The sequence below is a fragment of the Osmerus eperlanus genome, chromosome 4 (assembly GCF_963692335.1).
Source record: "Osmerus eperlanus chromosome 4, fOsmEpe2.1, whole genome shotgun sequence".
NCBI classification, from domain to species: Eukaryota; Metazoa; Chordata; class Actinopteri; order Osmeriformes; family Osmeridae; genus Osmerus; species Osmerus eperlanus.
In genome coordinates, this window is record NC_085021.1 from 18,708,880 (window position 1) to 18,727,074 (window position 18,195).

Consider the following 18,195-nt stretch of genomic DNA (forward strand, 5'->3'; position numbering starts at 1 on the left):
TCCTCACTTACTCACTCACTCCTTATCTTCCACACTCTGGGACAACTCACAGACATAACTGCAAGTGCACACAGGTAGACACACAACTGTACTGTACCTTGGCATTCTAACTCGCACACACATTTCTCTAAAGAACTCCCACTTTACTAGAGTACACGTCCGTGTTTTAAAAATCCATTCTGACCATCAGGAGTAAGTAGAGTAGAGCAGTTTGCTCTACTATAAGCACTAGTAACATCAGAAAGGTGTGGGGTGTTTCAAAGAGGTGTGGGAGCATGCACACAGGGTGCTGTGAAAAACCCAGCCACTATCTTCTGTGTCAAAAATACACTGGAGGCAAACCAGAAGTGAGTCAGCCATTTACCATGGAAGCCTCTGACTGTTGCTAACCTGGGAACCTATACAAAAGACAATCAAAGATGGATCTTAGAGTATTCCCTATAGACAAGTGTTGGCCTGTACCAACCTTGTGCAGGGACATCATCCACCCTCTGGTTTAAGCAAGATTTTGCACCTGGGAACAATAAATAGAAGGAGCTGAGTGTAAGTCCAAAGCAGCCCGTCATCATTCACCTTGGCTTTTGTGGCTGTGACTTGTCTGCATGCTGCCAGCCACATGTGCTGTCCAACAGAGGCAGATCACTCTGTGATCTGTGGAGTGGGGACGTACTATCGATCCTGCTGAAATGATGGTTTTTAAAAGGCAGGCAGTAAGCATGTCTTAACTCCACCCACAGCGTGTGGGTCGCCATAGCCTGGCCAGAGATATCACCCTCCTCAGCACTTTGCACCCTGGCCCAACAGGAAAATGGAATTTTTTCTCTCAGACAGCTGAGCAGAGGGTAATTCAATTCAGTCATTGAGCTATGCTCTTTGCTAGAGATGTAAAATGAGCCATATTACCTTCAGACACGATGCTCCGTGGACAAATAAGGTCATTTGCGTGCTAGGGTATGGTTGTTGTCACAGTAATATAAAGAGGATTGTTTGTATGAAATATTAGCTGAGAGAATTTGTATCCTTTAATCATTGAATCAAAAGTATTTAATTTGTTGGTAAGGCAAGAGGTTTCTGTGAAATCTTCAGCAGAGCAGACCCTATGCCTCTTCATGGAAAGCAATGGGGAGGTTTGGTTTATCCAAATAGTTGCTGTCCTATGCCACTTGTGTTGGTGTGTTCTCATGTCTAGTGACTGTAATTCTAGACTAAGGTTTGAGAACATCTAAACAAGAATGTATACTAAATTCAATTCAGTGTCAATCAGAAACGAAAATGTATTCGGATGAATGTGTAGGATACAGCCACTAGATGGCAACAGATTAACACGATATCACACTGTGGCACGCCACTGTTTCAGGAGGATGCTGGTACACTCTTTTCACTGACTCATCAGGACATACACTCGCCTGTATGCAGAGATATAAATTCAATGGGATGACATCAGACCTGCTATAGTTGATTTATAAAGGATGAAAGCGATTCATCTCGATTGACCGTCTACCATCACTTTTTTTTCTTTACCTCTGAGTGAATTCAGTTCTACCAGGATGGCTTTACTTTACAGGACATTCTGCCTGGGAGTGAGCACTAGAGTGGCAGGGGATGTTCAACTCGTCACTTCCCATCCAGTGATGCATCCTTCTGACATCAGTTGAGATACTTTAAACTGGATGAATGAACACACATTGCAATATTGGTAGCCCTATATAAATAATTAAACATTGCGTCCAATTATGTTATGGTGAATCTGGGTCAAATTACTAGTCAAACTTTATGGCCTATATTTTAAACTATTTTCTTTAATATTAATTTTTGCAAAAGGTTAAATAAATATTTTTCTCTCAATATTTAAAAATAACATATTTCCGAAAACACCTGTACAGCGTACATTTACGTTGCAAAACCAAAGTCCAATTTGTTATTTAAATCATAATCTACACATTGTGCTGAAAACATTTATAATATTTTTTACATTTCGTAACCCTCATCAATTTGGATGCCCCAATCCAATAGTAAAGTTTAAAAAGGGTTCATTAATATACTTCTTGGTCAGGAAGTAATTACAAAGAATGCAACGTTTGTGAAAAGTCAAGTTACTCATAACGAGCGTCAAATTATATCAACCCGTGCTCTCCAAGTCATCAACACAAGTCCTTAACATAACGACCATTGTATACTCCATTAGGCTATATAGTAGGCTATTTCTACGGTCAAGACGTCCAAGGGAGGTCCTAATCTAGTGCAGCAGCTGGGAGCTATTTACCACGTGACTGGATAGATGTTACAGCAGCCATCATTTTACCTAATTCATGTTCAACCCAAAAGAGGAAAGAGGAGGGATGAAACGAACAGACATGGAGTAGGCCGGGAATGAGAAGTCACATATTAATATTGTATCTGTTATTTTATTGTTTTCATAAGACTCTTGCCAAGGTGAGTTTGATATCCGCCTATGATATATACGGTGCCTTTTAGCGTGGATTTTCGAGTTTGTTCATGGTTTTCTATGTTCATTATTATGTTCGAGATGGCTATAAAATGTTGCTTGTTGCAGTACAGAATTTGTAAAACACACATTTGAGCTGAAATGTAATAATAATTATCGTTGGAATGTTAGGAGATTGTGTTTTTGTGCCGCGCCTGTGTGTGGCTAAAATGTTAGCGATGTACTTCCTGTGTAACAAAGTAGCCATACGCGGAACGATTGCATAGCCTTCAATGTTACAAGTCAACATTGATTGTTGTTGGCGCGTGTTGACCGAATGTTCGCGCATGGACTCATCCTGGCTACGCTAGGCTACGCTATACCCACAGGATTCTACCACAGTAACTACAAGCGAAAGTGGTTAGGTTAATAACTACATTTAGTACCCGTAAATGAGGTCCAAAATATGTAGGCTGTTATGCCAAAAAGGTTGGCAATGCAGATTTTAATCTGGTCTAATTGGTCCAATTGCATGCAGGTGGTCCTGACAACGCTACTGAAGTAATCTGTCTTTAGAACCATGGTAACTCTTAATGCTTTATACCTTGATCTACTCATGCCAGCTTTAATTTTACTACTTAGAATTTCAGTGGAATTCTTCAAATTAATTATGAAGTGGCTAAATGGGTAGTCTCGATGGGAGTATAGTTGTCCATTGAAAACTCCATGACAAAAACAATCTAGTGAATCACACATTACCAAGGTGTGGGTTGAATTAACAGTTGGGGTGTAACAATATATCGTGGAACAATATATCACAATACAACATTTTTACAATATGTATCGTAGTTATGGCAATATTTTTACAATGTGACGTCCGTTTGATCCTATTGGTTGAGCTACCAGTGCGTGTCCTACTCTGCACCTGCGTCATGCGTGCATTCATTGCGTTCACTGAAATGAACTGAGTTAACTAAATTGTATGTACAACAAAGAACATTCTTGAAAATGTTTTAATGTTTTGGAAATAAATCTATTAATTGAATTCCAGTTTCATTTAAAATGTTGTTCAAAATATCGTGATACGTATTGTATCGTACACCCAGTATCGTGATACGTATTGTATTGTGAGCTGAGTGTATCGTTACACCCCTAATTAACAGGTTTTTATTACAAGTATAAAACGTGAGATTTTGCAGAAGACAAGTGGTGCTTCAGCTCAGCTAATCTACCAAGGCCTCTCCGGCATTTCAATCAGCTCACTACCTAGGGGCCCACGAACCCCCAACTGGCTGTCGGATTCCTGCCCAAATACCGCGACACAAGCCCCTGCTACCTTTCCAAGGATTGAAGCGACAAAGGATCAAATTCTTAGAGGTTGTGACTATTTCTGAACATTGTTTACTATGAATGTTGAGGATGTGTAGTTATCAGCAGTGGACTGAGGGGGAAATGGTTACATTTCAACAGTGTCAAAGTTTCAAAGTGTACAAATGAACATGTTTCACTCTCCCTGAAGGCTGGACAGGCATTGAAAAAGAGATTGTTTACATTCAGAGGCTGACCACCCGCTGCTTGCTTTTCCTTATTTCCCGTTTTGTCATCACTGAGGAGACATGACCCATTTAAACGGTTGTTTACTTGCATTAGAAAAAGAGCCAAAACACTTCTCAATGAACTCTTGTCTACAATTTAATTAGAGGGGCCTTCCCAGAAGCCAGTTTTTCAACGTATCGCAGTTCCCTGAATGGCTTTGCAACAGATGTACACTAACTGTAGGGTTTTCCTTTTCTTTTTTCATTATGACATGATAAAGAATCAATTACAAGTGTCGGAGCACGTGCAAAGGGCGTGCAGGTATTGAGGGCTTTTGAGTCAGTCTTAATCTGGTTGCGTTATAAAATGCAGTCACATTATTGTCACAGATGTAGTGTATAGTTTGTCCGGTTCTCATCAGACATACGGCGCCAACTCTTGAGGTCTACAGCCGTATCCACTGCCAGTTTGACAGTTTGTGGTCCAGTCTTTGCCACCAATGTTTCCCTTGAAAACACTGCCATAGCATGTTTTATATTTTTAAGCCAGACATTTTATTATTGCGTTTCCTGTATCTTCTGACTAGACAATTATGTAATAGGAAATGGCTGGGTTTTTTTTGGACCATATTGTCTATTTTTGGAAATGGTGGGTTTTTGGTTTTAGACTGGCTGGCGAACATGGTGTATAGCACAACAGTGTGGGCATTTTTGTATTTTGTTTTTAAGGATAACTGGCTAGACGGTGTGAATCATAAAGGCTTCGTCATGACTGAAACAATGTGTAAGATTTTGAAATCACTGCTCTTGTTTGCTGTGAAAAGTTTTGATTGTCATTGTCAGTTTAAGGTTGTGTTGCATTTGACAGTGACATCTTCCTTCCCAAGTACTGCTCAATATTCTTTTACACACACTATATCTATATAGATATATGCAGTGGCTGATTAAGTTAACTTGTTTTGATCAAAACAGCGTTCTTTTAAATTCATTGCTCATTTTCAGGAAGTCTCAATCTTGTATTACCCTAGGATCACATGGATGTGAAACCACTCAAGTGTTTTGAATAACAGACAGTGAAGGTCTCTTGTGGGTTAACACCAACCATTATGAAATACAAACATGCACTGTAGCATCTGCACACTGTACTCTATGTACCTTTTGTGTTCTCATCAGATGAGGTCATGGTGAAGATTTCAGGGCCATTAACCCACTGAACCAAATATTCCCCTGTATTGGTGCCACGGTGTCTTTTGATGCCTTTTGAAGGTCTTCTTCTTATACAAGTAGTGTATGTGTGTAATGATTAACATTTTCTTCTCATCTTTTGTCTAATCTCTCTAGGTGGGCTAAACCAACACCTAGCCTGACCCCTGTTTCTTGGCAACTAGTGACACCGGGACCAAAGTCAGTCCCCTGATTGGGTAAACGGGTGGTGGGAGGTAGAGAGCAAAGGGGCACAAATTGATTTGTTCCCCTCCCTTTTTCTTCGTTTTGAGGAGGTGGAGAGGAGGGTGCTGGTCTAACCACCCGGAGCATGGGGCAGAAAGTCCCAGGCGGCATTAAAACCATCGACATGCGGGATCCAGCGTTTCGGCCCCTAAAGCTGGAGCTGCAGGCCCTGGACCACACCAAGCCGTCCCGGCTGGACCTGCTGCTGGACATGCCCCAGGTCAACCAGGAAGCCCAGGTGGAGCACTCGTGGAACAACGACGACCGCTCCCTCAACATCTTCGTCAAGGACGACAACAAGCTGGTGTTCCACCGTCATCCCGTGGCCCAGAGCACAGACGCCATCCGGGGTCGGGTGGGCTACACCCGGGGACTGCACGTCTGGGAGATCAGCTGGGCCATGCGTCAGCGGGGCACGCATGCTGTGGTTGGCGTGGCAACGGGTGAAGCTCCACTGCACTCTGTAGGCTACACAGCCCTGATAGGGAACAACCATGAGTCCTGGGGCTGGGACCTGGGGAGGAATAAACTATTCCATGACGGCAAGAACCAGACAGGGAAAACTTACCCAGCCTTCCTGGAGTCAGACGAGACCTTCATAGTGCCTGACTCCTTCTTGGTAGTGTTGGACATGGACGAGGGGACTCTTAGTTACATTGTGGACGGACAGTATCTAGGAGTTGCTTTTCGAGGACTGAAGGGCAGGAAACTGTATCCTGTCGTTAGTGCAGTGTGGGGACACTGTGAAATCCGAATCCGGTACATAAATGGACTAGATCGTAAGTACCAGCCACACTGACATCTCTGCCTGCCTGTACTGTGTCCTAATCCTTCATTCTTCTGCCGCCCTCAAGGGAAGCTTGAGTAACAGTGGCTGCACGTTGGCCACGGCAGTCATTTTATAACTAGGTCATGGACCCGGTTTCAGTGTTTATTGATGCAATGAACATGGGTGTGACGCCCAAGGATTGGTTTAATGAAAACCTGCCGATTTGAGGTTACCCTAGAGCACCAAAGTACAGTTTGCCAAACCCCTTGTCCAACTATTATGCAAACCTGCCAAGACCACACCTGGTAAAGGTGCAATTACATAATTTGTTTAATCTTCTTAACCTATTCACATTTAGTCATTTAGCAGACGCTCTTATCCAGAGCGACTTACAGTAAGTACAGGGACATTCCCCCCGAGGCAAGTAGGGTGAAGTGCCTTGCCCAATGACACAACGTCGTTTGGCACAGCCGAGAATCGAACCAACAACCTTCTGATTAATAGCCCGACTCCCTAACCGCTCAGCCATCTGACCTATGGCCCAGAGACCGCAGGAATTGAACATGGTGTAGCGTAACCTTGCTGTACATTAGTTAGGAGTGTATGTGTCAGGGCCATAACACTTCTTCATCCTGATGTCACATGGGGATTGGGGTAGCTTGACACAATTTAGAAATTTCTGTTTCAGCTTGGACATTTGTTATCTGAGGGAAAGGACGAAACACTCCCCGCCCTCTAACAGCCCAGATGAACCAATACCTGAAATGTGTCTCTAAAACCCTATAAATGGATCGTAAATGACACAGTTGTTGGTGAGTTTTGTAAGTGACAGTGTTTGTGTCCTCTGCCCACAGCTGAGCCCCTCCCGTTGATGGACCTCTGCAGGCGCTCTGTGAGGGTGGCTCTGGGGAGGGAGCGCCTGGGAGAAATCCATGGCCTTCCCCTACCAGCTTCCCTCAAGAACTACCTACTCTACCAATGACCTCTTGCCGCCACGTGTAACGACACTGCACACACCACAGTGTTGCCCCTCTTCGTTGTCTCTCTCTGGGAGGGGCGGGGGGGCGGGGGGCCTCCAGAACTGACTCGGGGCTCACTCGGAACTAAGGCCTGTTATAACCTAAATCCCTGAGCACACCCACGTTGGATGGGGTTACTGGTGTCTTAGTTTTAAAAATAATGATCCTGTTTTTATGGCTTACTACAATCATATAAGTGGGACTTGTGTGTGTGATGGGCTGAAAACTATGCAGATACTGACCAGATGGTGACGGGCCTTTTGGCCAGTCCTCTTCCAGTCTCTTCAGTGAATTGAGTTTGATGGTACCTCTGCTTTAACCCAGACCTCTATACTGAAATTTTAATAATATGATGGCTGCGTAAATAATATCCTGCTAGTTAGAATATTTTCTATTGACATGCTAGTCTCTGGCAGAGATTAGTCGGGGTATGTCAGCATTGTTTCTGATCACAGGGTGGCGCTGTTCTCCTTTTAAACTGTACATTTCCACTTGGTGAAATGTTCAAAATCAGATTTCTTTTGAAGATTTTCCAGAATACGTCAGGTTACTGTTCACAACCCACTCACTGCTAGGATATGGTGGCTAATCTATGTTGAATCTATAGCTCTCTGTATATGCTGCACAGTTTTGGGGTTTCCTGGACAGAGTATCTGACTTCTGTTTGTCACAGTAAAACTCAACTGTTGGTACCTTAGTGCAGAGAGGTTATAGTTCTCCCTATCAGGTTTTCTCTGCAATATTTAAAGTGCCTGTTTCTATACTGTTTCGGCACCCTAGACTGTGAACACAATGCCATTACCCAAGAGCTGTTTATTAACAAAGTACAAAAAGAAATGTTGTGGTCATTTGTAGCATGCAACCAGCAGGAGTTTATTTTTTATTTTTTTATTATTGGCCAAGCAATACAATTATTGTACAAAAGTCTTTGAACATGTTCATTGTTGTCCCTCTTTGCTTTTGGCATATATACAGGACAGTAGTGGTTATTAAATATTAATTTGGGAGCTGTAAAAGCAGGTCTGATATGCTGCCTTTTTAAATAGGTAACCTATTTCTTTGTTTTTGTGTGAATGCATTGTAATATACAGTGCAGTGATCATCCTGACCAGCTCATCCACTTTGGGAGGGGGGGGGGGGGGGGGGGGGTTCAACAAGATATGGCAAAATACCCATCAATAAATTTTTATAGTAGTATTTTTAAATGTGCAGATGTACTCCTTGTTTGTCATTGGGCAAAGCATGAATAAGCTGTACAGCACACTTGCTCACCCTAGCTTGCAGTTTCTCATTTTGTTTGTATTCCTTGATGTAGATTGTAACTACCTAGTAAAAGTTGATCATAAATTATGTTGTGCATCAACTCTACTTTCTTTTCTCTTGGATTGGGAATGTGCTGGACATGGAAAGTTAATACTACTTGGGCAAACAAAAAACAGCTTTCATAAGCGCATGAAGAAAATGTTTAATCTTGCCAGACTGTTGCTTACTCATGTTGACAGGTAAAGCCAACGTGCTGATCAGTAATTCTCCTGGCTCAATAAGGAAATCCAATGCTTCTACCACTGCTAAGGTTCAGAGTTAGACTAACCTGGGTGGAATTCCAGAAAGCAGGTTGATGACATACCCGGATGCGGAAGATATCTTGTCACTGATTTGCTTCCATAGCATCATGTTTTGAATTTTAAAAGGCATTGAATACTTAATATTTACATTTCAACACCACCGAATTTGTTAGTTTTGAATTCACCTATTTAAAATTGAAATATGATTTTTTTTGTAATGTAAAAAAAAAATCTGATCCAAAAATTCAAGGTTCGAAAATTCAGATAACAAAAAAAAATCGAGATGGCAACATCCGGGATACCAAGGATGGGTAAGGCAATCGAGCCTGAATGCAATTGAAGCATCTCACTTCTCCGAGAAGGGTCCAACAGCAGACCTCTCCTCAGGCCCCTCTCATCCAGGTGTAGCTGTAGGCAGTCATACATGCAGATCAGTCATACAATCACTGCCTGGCTGGGGTCTTAAGAGGGAGGCCTCGGTCTGAGGTATCCTGAATGTTGCAATCTGAATTTTTGGGGGATCTGAATTTCACTATTCCAATTTCAGCAGCCTGAATTTTGTTCTATTTGAACTTCTGAAGCTTGAATTTTTTTTTATGATCTGAATTTTACTGTTTGAATTTAAGCAACCTGAATTTCCGAACCTAGAATTTGGAATCTGATTTTTATTTATTTTTTTACAATGAAATAAATTAATATTTCAATTTGAAAGAGGTGAATTCAAAACCAACACATTCGGTGGTGTTTAAATTTCAATATTAAGTATTCAATGCCTTTTTAAATTCAAAACATTGCGACATTTGTGTTAAAGTTCAGTACGGTGATTTTATGCCATGAATGGGGCTGTAACGAGTCTTATTTCTGGAAGGCTCAACCGCGGTTAGCACGGTGTAGTCAAAATTCATACCAGTATATTTCTATACCGTCCACCCCTATTACCTGTTAAGTTCTCTCTCCAGCTGACGCACAGCAATGTTACTGTATCAGCTGGATAGTTAACTTGCATGTCGCATAACCTGATTTCTGGAATTACCCCCAGGACTAAGAAAATATCAATTTTTTGGGGATGTTTTGACACACAGCTACATGTGGTCACTGTACACATTTCCAGAAACTACCTGGTCACTTTTTATCAGTAGGTTAAACCCATACAGATATGTGTGAATGAGCCCTAGTCACTGTTACTTCAAGATACACACCTCCACTTCCTATTGGCTGTGAGTCCATAACACCATGTGAGATGCCACTGTGAGAAGTAATGGTGTCATGTTTACCCATAGTTGACGCTGTTCGCCTCTATTTTCTAGGTAATGTGAGCTGGCTGTTGAATAAAAAAAGGTGGTGTGTTTAAACAATATGAAAACTAAAGTATTTACAGGACACACAGAACCAGTGTTACCAGTATGTTCTTAGTCCAGCAGCCCAGTGCCACTAACATCATGAATACATTTTAATACTGTTAAACTAGCTGTTCAGGTTAACATTCTGACATGCCGTCTATTCAACATGATCTGAAATAATGGTTGTATTTAATAAGGGACCTGTCCAGATTCTTCCAAATGTTAACTTATTCCCTCCTCAGAAAAAAACCTGAGATTACTATAAAAGACATCTGATGTCAATTTTTATTAATATACTTGTTTAGAATATTTTCTAAGTGTCTGTTTATTGTTTATAAAGTCACCTAGATTTTGGCCTGCCCATTTATTTGTATACAACTGGCCTAGGGAAGATTTGTCCTCTTTCCCATGTTCAATAAATATATAATATGGGCCTTCTAGAAAAAGAAAAAAAAGCCACTGTACATTGTATTATATTCCTTTAACTATACCTGTGTTGTTCTGAGGTTATACCCTGCTTACGTCATGAACAACACCCCTGACCAGCCCCCATGACGCTTGTGTTTTCTATGCAAACTGCGCAGGACTGACGGGGAAAGCATAAACCCGGACACCGGCTGCGACTGAGCAGGCCAGCTGTTTCAGTTTGCCTTACTTACATTGAGAGGTACAAAAGGAGTATGGTCAAAGATTAAAAATGGTGCAAAAAGACACACTTTTGCATCTCTTCGCAGGGGGGTAAGTGTTTTTTTTGTTAATTCTAAGAATAACGTTAAGCAGTATGCAGAAGGTCCTCCTACCAGAATGTATTTATCGTAGGCTATATCGGCACACTATTTGCGCGAGTGAAACGTGTTCGTGTCGTGGAACAAAATTGTATAGCTAGGTAGCTAGCTATATCTTGTTAAAACATTCCGTTTTGAACTTGAGTTCTCTGTTAGTGGTGCTAAACTTTCAGACAAAGGCTTCTTAAATAACTAGCTACATGTAGCTAGACAGCTACAGTAAGGCTAAAATACTACCGGCCGGTGTCTTAAAACTAGCACAGCTAAGCTAGCTAACTAGCGTAGTTTAAACTACAAGTGATCTAGAGCTAACTTTTTTCTACATTACACAGACATAGGATGTGAGATAGTCAATCGGCTGCGTGGGTGCTTAGTACTCTGCCTTGACGACTACGGCCAGCTATTGCTAGCTAGCGTAGCGAGCTAACGTTGCTAAATGTGACTAGCTCGTGAGTCAGTGACAGTTGAACAGTTTACCATTAATTTAAACACAAATAACTAGTATGTTATGACACGATTGTTGAGCAATAAATATGAACATGTTTCACCTGAAGCTATTGGTCCTTTATCTTGCCAGGGTCCTGAGCTGTCTGGCAAGTGGCGGATTCTGTTCGTAGTCTGACCTTAGAATATGTCCTCACGGCAGTGTTGCATAATATGATCCTCCAAAGTCTGCACTAGCCTGCCTTTCGTAGCTTAGCATGTATTAGCATCAATTAGTATCAATTTAACGTGTTGGCTGGCATTTTTCCATTTTGTTTAGATACACTTATGTTAGCTAGACTAACCAGGTGTATACAGTCATTTAATATGATATTCCTCATTATGATTGGGCGTAAAAACGTAGCCAACAACAATTGTTCTAGAATCTTAACTCGGAAACATTTAAAATGTAGATTATTTGTTATGAAATGTTAAATTACACAACTAGCTCACTTGACTGCAAACTACTTTCTTTTTCCATGGCAAAACTGGTCAGACTACATGCAAAGTTGCCTAACCAAATTCTTGTCCCTAGTTTGCCTGTGTTTATACCCCACTGGGTAGCTTAAGCTTGTAAATGAAGATCTAGCCTTAACCTGTCCACTACAGGACATTGTCCTCCAGACCTAGGCTAAGCTGGCTTTACCTTGTACTAAGCTTGTCTCTTGCAAGGCAGGCTGTTTAAAGTCCCCATTTAAGGCCTGAGGGGTATTCGTCGTAGCTCGCTAAGCGGTTAAGCGAGCTAATTTTCAGGCTAAGATAAAAAACGCCTACTTATTCTGAAAGAGTTGAGATCATTATTTTCGCTAGCAAGATCTCATTCGATTATTAATTTCCATTAAGCCTATACCAGCAGGCACATTTAAAGAAATGTGATCTGATTGATTGGGGTAATGAGGCACTTAAAATGAGCCTATATATTTCCCCAAAACTTTCGCATTTAGCTTATCGGCAATTTTTTGCCAAGCTGCTTGTCTTGCTCTGGCCGCGGTGGCGGTGTTTGACTTAGCCATGATAACATGCTTATTGTCTGGACTCATTATAATAGTTTGCTCGGATGGCGAGAATAGCCTATCACCGCTCTCTCTTTCGTCTTTTCCGCCATCATACCGTTAGAAAATCACGGTTTTGGTGATCGACCTTTCCTGCCTTTTGAAGTAGGACGTGCACGTGCAATTTCCCTGATAAGTTTAGCCTGATTGAAATTAACCACATGATTTGGATGCGGATCAGCCGTTGACGAACCGATATTTGCTGTTCTCACTCATCTCGCTAATGTTAACGGGCTAAAGGGACAATTGATTAACTTAGCTTCAACCCTTACGACGAACGGGGCCCTGTAGAGCAAAATAAGATTGCCCCACTGTCCCTTTTTAACAGTCTTATCTTATGAACCTTCTGACCTTGAGGGAGAGGTGTGGATTCACTGAATTACAAACTTTTGACAGAGGAATTTACTGTCTTTTATAAGAGCATAGAACATGGCCTAGGCTTTAGTTCACAAAAAAATAATAATAATAATGTTCTGTGTTAAATAACATGCATGGAGTGCTGAAATTTGAGTCACATTGTTAATACTGGATTTCTCGAGTATTCCAAGTGTTATTATTATTTAATTTTATTTTTTAACCAACACATACTGAAATTGTTCTAGGAGGGGGGCGGTCATTTTGTGTGTGCCTTCTGATGATTAAACTGAGCATAAACGGTGTTTTCCAGATGTAGTGGCACGGTGGGAGCAATTATGACCTGCCCCCTGGAGGTGCTGAAAACCCGGTTGCAGTCCTCGGGTCTGTCGCTTAGGCCAGTCTTCCAGGTCCAGCTGGGCACCCTCAGTGGCGCTGGAGTCATCCGACCAGGGACGGTCACCCCAGGCCTGCTGCAGGTCTTACGGTAAGCTGGATCCTGTTGCTGGTATTGCTGTGTGCTGACACACATGACAATCTTGAACGTTAAACCTACCATGTTGACTTGGGGAAGGGAAACCAAAAAGATCTGTCAGTTCTAGATTGCCTGTGTGTGTGTTGATAGTGCTGTCACAGTGGCTAGTTGCCAAGGAGCCTGCTAATGTATCCAAACCCAGATGTGTGGTCATGGCAATGTTGCCATAGGGATGTTGTTTTTGCTCATGCCAGATGTGGCTGCACAGCAGGCTGAATAAACAATGTGTTTCTATCTGTACAGTGGTATTTAACAGGTCCCCTCCTAGTCTGACCAGAGACCCTTCACCCCTCCACCCTGCTCACATCTACCCAACCATACCCGGCCATCCCTCACCCGTGTCACCCACTTGAATTCAGGCACCTATTGAGTTGTCTGCCCCTCTCCTGAGGCCTGTTTCGGGGAGGTGGTTACCACAGCACCACTGCGTGCAGAAATGAACACGTGGGAAAAGATGTGTCGTGTGATGTCGTTGCCACAGTCTCATATTACTCACCTCAAGGCCTGCTGGGGCCATTTCCCTAAACCGGTTTGGACTGGACTCGGACGAGCGATTTGGAGATCATAAACTTGCGATGTAACCGCTTCCTTGATAGATTTATTTTTCTTTGAATTTTGGGATGTTGCAATTAAAATGTTAAGCCTAGTTTTAAAGACTGCTTAATCTTTCATCCATCACCCCCTGAGGTTGTTTAATTTCCCCATGAGGCTCAGGAATAGGTTAACCCTTTAATCCTGGTTTTTCCAGTGATCATTTCTGCATTTTCTTTGACAATGAGTCAATAGGAAACCATTTTGGTATCACAATACCATATTGGCTTTTGACACCCAGGCTCTTATACCATTGAAACCCTTTTTGCATTTATTTTCTACCATGGGTGTTAAGTGATAGAGATGTGCAAACAGTTACAGGTGTACTTTATAGAGCTTAACTTGTGCATTAGTTATCAACTCCCCCCAGCCCTGTTAGTGTGCTTTGTGGAATAAAGGTCAGTCTGGTTATAATTTAAGGAGTGACGATGTACCCTGTTTGTCAGCCCACCAGGGGAGACAGGGTTCATGGTGCACTCCTTCTAAAATGTACACAGCAGAGGCCTGTTCATAACAAATGCTTATGAACATGGTGGAGAGTGTCACAGGGCAATGTTGGTTTGACTCAAAAGCTAGTGATCATTTACACATGTACGTTTAGCCTCAGTTAAGTTGACATAAGCTCAGTTGTTCGATACAAGGTTCAGGAATAATCAAATAGATGTGGTGTTCAGTTAACCTGTGGGTGTGTTTGTGTTTTTAAATTACAGTATATTTGTTTTCTGTTCCAGGTCAATTCTAGAAAAAGAGGGACCAAGATCTCTTTTCCGTGGCCTGGGGCCCAATCTAGTTGGTGTTGCTCCTTCACGGTAATTTCTACTATTGAACATTGTCTGCATTTGGAAAGGGTAACACCAATGTAACACCATGTTGATACTGATGGGCTACTTGATCAGAATCCACCGTTAGCTCCATTTCCCCTTCAAGCTTTGAGAGAAGGGACCCAAAACTGGAACCTTTCTTAAAATGCAAGGAACGAGTCAGGTGGCTGAGCGGTTAGAGAATCAGACTATTAATCAGAAGGTCGCTGGTTCGATTCCAGGCCGTGTCAAATGACGTTGTGTCCTTGGGCAAGGCACTTCACCCTACTTGCCTCGGGGGAATGTCCCTGTACTTACTGTAAGTCGCTCTGGATAAGAGCGTCTGCTAAATGACTAAATGTAAATGTCTGCTTATCAGTGTAGCGTTGTTGAGAAACCATGCATGCAACCGTCACAATATTTTAAGATGTCAATGTAACCAAGGGAGCAGGGAAGTTGAAGCATTCATGGTGAGAATGCCCACAATGGGGCTAAAACAGTGTAATAAAAACAGACCGTAATACCAGTTTCAGAAAACATGCTAGATAGTGCATTGCACATTTCTTTGAGCTGATAAGATTTTCCTTTTAATTCATTACATTTGTATCTTTCATGCATGATTGTCTTGGGTCCAGGCCTTGGTGTACTGTACTGTTTTAAGAAACACTCACAGTAAACCAGTGGCCTAATGGATATGCATTTGAAAATGCATATCCAAAGAATAAATGAGTGGTTATTGAAAGAAACACCCTTTTGGTCAGAGACTTGGCTGCTCCATTGCCCAACTTTCAAAGGCCCACTTTCAGAATAGGTCCAGAGGCCTCTCTCTCCCAGTGCTTATTCAGCTCATTCTGGTGCTCTGACACGGGTTGTTCCAGAAGCATAACGGAGAGAGAGAGAGGGGGCGAGTGAGGGCAGGCAGTCGTGAACCGACTGCTCTGAACAGACTAATGATTCACTGCAGCAGCCATGTGATGATTACATAAACACACTGTGCCGTTTTCAAAACGCTGCCTTGTTAAAGACGCATGCCTAACTAAGGTTTAGGATTATATTTAGCTAGATTTTTTTTTTTTTTACTTTTGCAGATTTTAATGTACCCTCTTCTTGATTTCCAGAGCTATCTATTTTGCTGCCTACAAGAAGTCAAAAGAGACATTCAATGGCATCTTTGTTCCTAACAGTGGGGTGGTGCACATGTCCTCGGCAGGGTTTGCAGGTGAGACAGTGTTTATTGCATACAACGTCAGGTTAGCACACAACTACTCCACGTGCAGGATGAAGAGAAGAATGACAAGGCTCCCAACACCTGTCTTTTGTACCAAATGAAATCATAAAGCTACAATCTCAGCATATGCTGCTCCTGTCAGAAAACGATTTATTCCCATGTGGTAACATGACCCCTTTTTCTTTCATGTTTTAGCCTTTGTTACAAACTCTCTTATGAACCCCATCTGGATGGTCAAGACCAGGATGCAGTTGGAAAAAAAGTGTGTACAAACTTATTTCACTTGTTACTTTTTATGAGACTGTAATTCCAGCATGTGTGTGTTCAGGAGTTTTACTTCTGAGGAGTCCTAGGTGGGTCTAGGTAGTGTTTTATTGTCACCACATTCAATTCTGTGAATTGAATGTGGTGACACATCCCCTTCCCTGTCCCTGTCAAAGGGACAGGGACAGGGAAAGTCCTTGGCGGTGCGCATGATCTAGCATGTGACCGTCCATAAATACCCATGCTGACGCAGCCTGGTGCATTGAGAGGAAGAGTCTATATTTACTCAGCTAAGAGCACATGAGCAATCGTATGAATGAAGTCACGTATGGTTCTATATGAGAAACAAAATGTTTTACCTGTTAGTTGTCCTACATTGGTTTTAACCAGTTTAAAAAATCTAAATTAGTATTTAAGATTAAGTAAATATTGGTTTAACTAAGTGGGTTAAAACCAAAAAATGCTGTCATTTGAAGGTTCGTCCAGAGATCGCAAAAGTAAAGTTTGAAAAAAAAAAAATTTAAGCGTATTTGGATCCTAAAATTACATTCTTTGCCCTCCCCCTCAGAGCACGAGGAGAGAAGAAGATGAATGCAATGCAGTGTGCCCGCTACGTTTACAGAACAGAGGGGATCCGGGGCTTCTACCGAGGCCTTACCGCGTCCTACGCCGGGATCTCGGAAACGATGATCTGCTTCCTCATCTATGAGACGCTGAAGAAACACCTAACTGAGCGTCGCTTCACATCCCCAAACAGTGACACAGAGAAAGGAGCATCAGTCTTCCTGGGTCTGATGATGGCTGCTGCTGTTTCAAAGGGCTGTGCATCCTGCATAGCCTACCCCCACGGTAAGCACTGATAGGATGTGCTATCCTATATGTAATGAATTGACGAATAGTATATCTAATTTCTACTGTTCCTCTGCATCTTTTCAGAGGTAATTCGGACAAGACTGCGAGAAGAAGGCAGCAAGTACAAGTATTTCTTCCAGACGGGGAGGTTGGTAGCAGTAGAGGAAGGCTACGCTGCTTTTTACAGAGGACTCATTCCACAGCTCATCAGACAGATACCCAACACAGCCATTGTGCTCTCCACCTATGAACTCATCATCCACTTGCTGGGGTAGTCTTCTAAATAAAGACATGGTGGGAAATGAATGGGGTCACCAAAGATACAGGATACCACTGGTACATTTGGGCAAAAAGACAATTGCAGCTCAAATATTTTTTTTTGACAGGCTGCTAGAGAATAATTTATCTTGAGGAATTTGAAGCAGGTGTGGTTATCCCAAGACCTGAAACCTATTTGAATTTTACTGGAAGCATGTTATTAGAAAATGTTGATAATGCTCAAGAATTGCGTTACCGCAGGAAAACTCCATATCTCCAGGACTTTGTTTTTGCTATCCCACAAGAATAAAGGTAATCTGCATAGAGTACTGTTAAATTAACTAAATTATTATAAGTATTATTTTTATTGTTAGTCATTGTCTGTTCTTACTCTTATCAATGGTTAATGTAACAAAGATCCATCACTTGGCAGGTTCTTTCCTTTTTTTACTTGAAGGGAAAAGATTAGGTATGTACAGAATTTTCCTTTCAAGCTTACAAACACAGACCATTATGATAGTTCAGCTTATTCATTAGCACATGGTGGTGATTCTAAAGTTTTATTTTAGTTATTTTTCATATTTCCATGAATTATCCAGGTTTATCTGTATATTTAGTTTGTTTGAGAATAGGCAAATTTTTCAATATAATGACAAGAAAATTGCTTATTTGACCAGTGGCTAAATAAAACTGCATCAACAGGTATTTTATTAATTGTTAGAAAATCTGATGCTACAGTTGTGTGTGTGTGTGTGGATCACTTGGATTCTGCATGGTTTTGATATAATATTTGCTTAAGAAGACGGGGCTAATGCTCTACACGTGCAAAATTGTATTTGCATGAACATTTACATCACTTTGGCATCCATTTAATTCACCATGTGTCATGAC

The 18,195-nt window shown here is 41.7% G+C and overlaps 2 protein-coding genes across 2 annotated transcripts; both read left to right on the forward strand.

Annotated features, from left to right (window-relative positions):
- Nucleotides 1-2,217: 2,217 nt before the first annotated feature.
- On the forward strand, nucleotides 2,218-7,705 carry spsb1 (splA/ryanodine receptor domain and SOCS box containing 1). The gene is made up of 4 exons (XM_062459901.1): nucleotides 2,218-2,433; nucleotides 5,302-5,364; nucleotides 5,457-6,188; nucleotides 7,033-7,705. The coding sequence occupies exons 3-4, from the start codon at nucleotides 5,495-5,497 to the stop codon at nucleotides 7,158-7,160; spliced, it is 822 nt and encodes a 273-aa protein (XP_062315885.1). The 5' UTR covers nucleotides 2,218-2,433; nucleotides 5,302-5,364; nucleotides 5,457-5,494; the 3' UTR covers nucleotides 7,161-7,705.
- A 2,975-nt stretch (nucleotides 7,706-10,680) lies between these two features.
- slc25a33 (solute carrier family 25 member 33) lies at nucleotides 10,681-18,014 on the forward strand. Its single transcript, XM_062459903.1, has 7 exons — nucleotides 10,681-10,840; nucleotides 13,090-13,263; nucleotides 14,634-14,711; nucleotides 15,821-15,921; nucleotides 16,126-16,192; nucleotides 16,763-17,043; nucleotides 17,131-18,014. Exons 1-7 carry the CDS (start codon nucleotides 10,800-10,802, stop codon nucleotides 17,319-17,321), a joined length of 933 nt encoding a protein of 310 aa, XP_062315887.1. The 5' UTR covers nucleotides 10,681-10,799; the 3' UTR covers nucleotides 17,322-18,014.
- The last annotated feature ends 181 nt before the right edge of the window (nucleotides 18,015-18,195 follow it).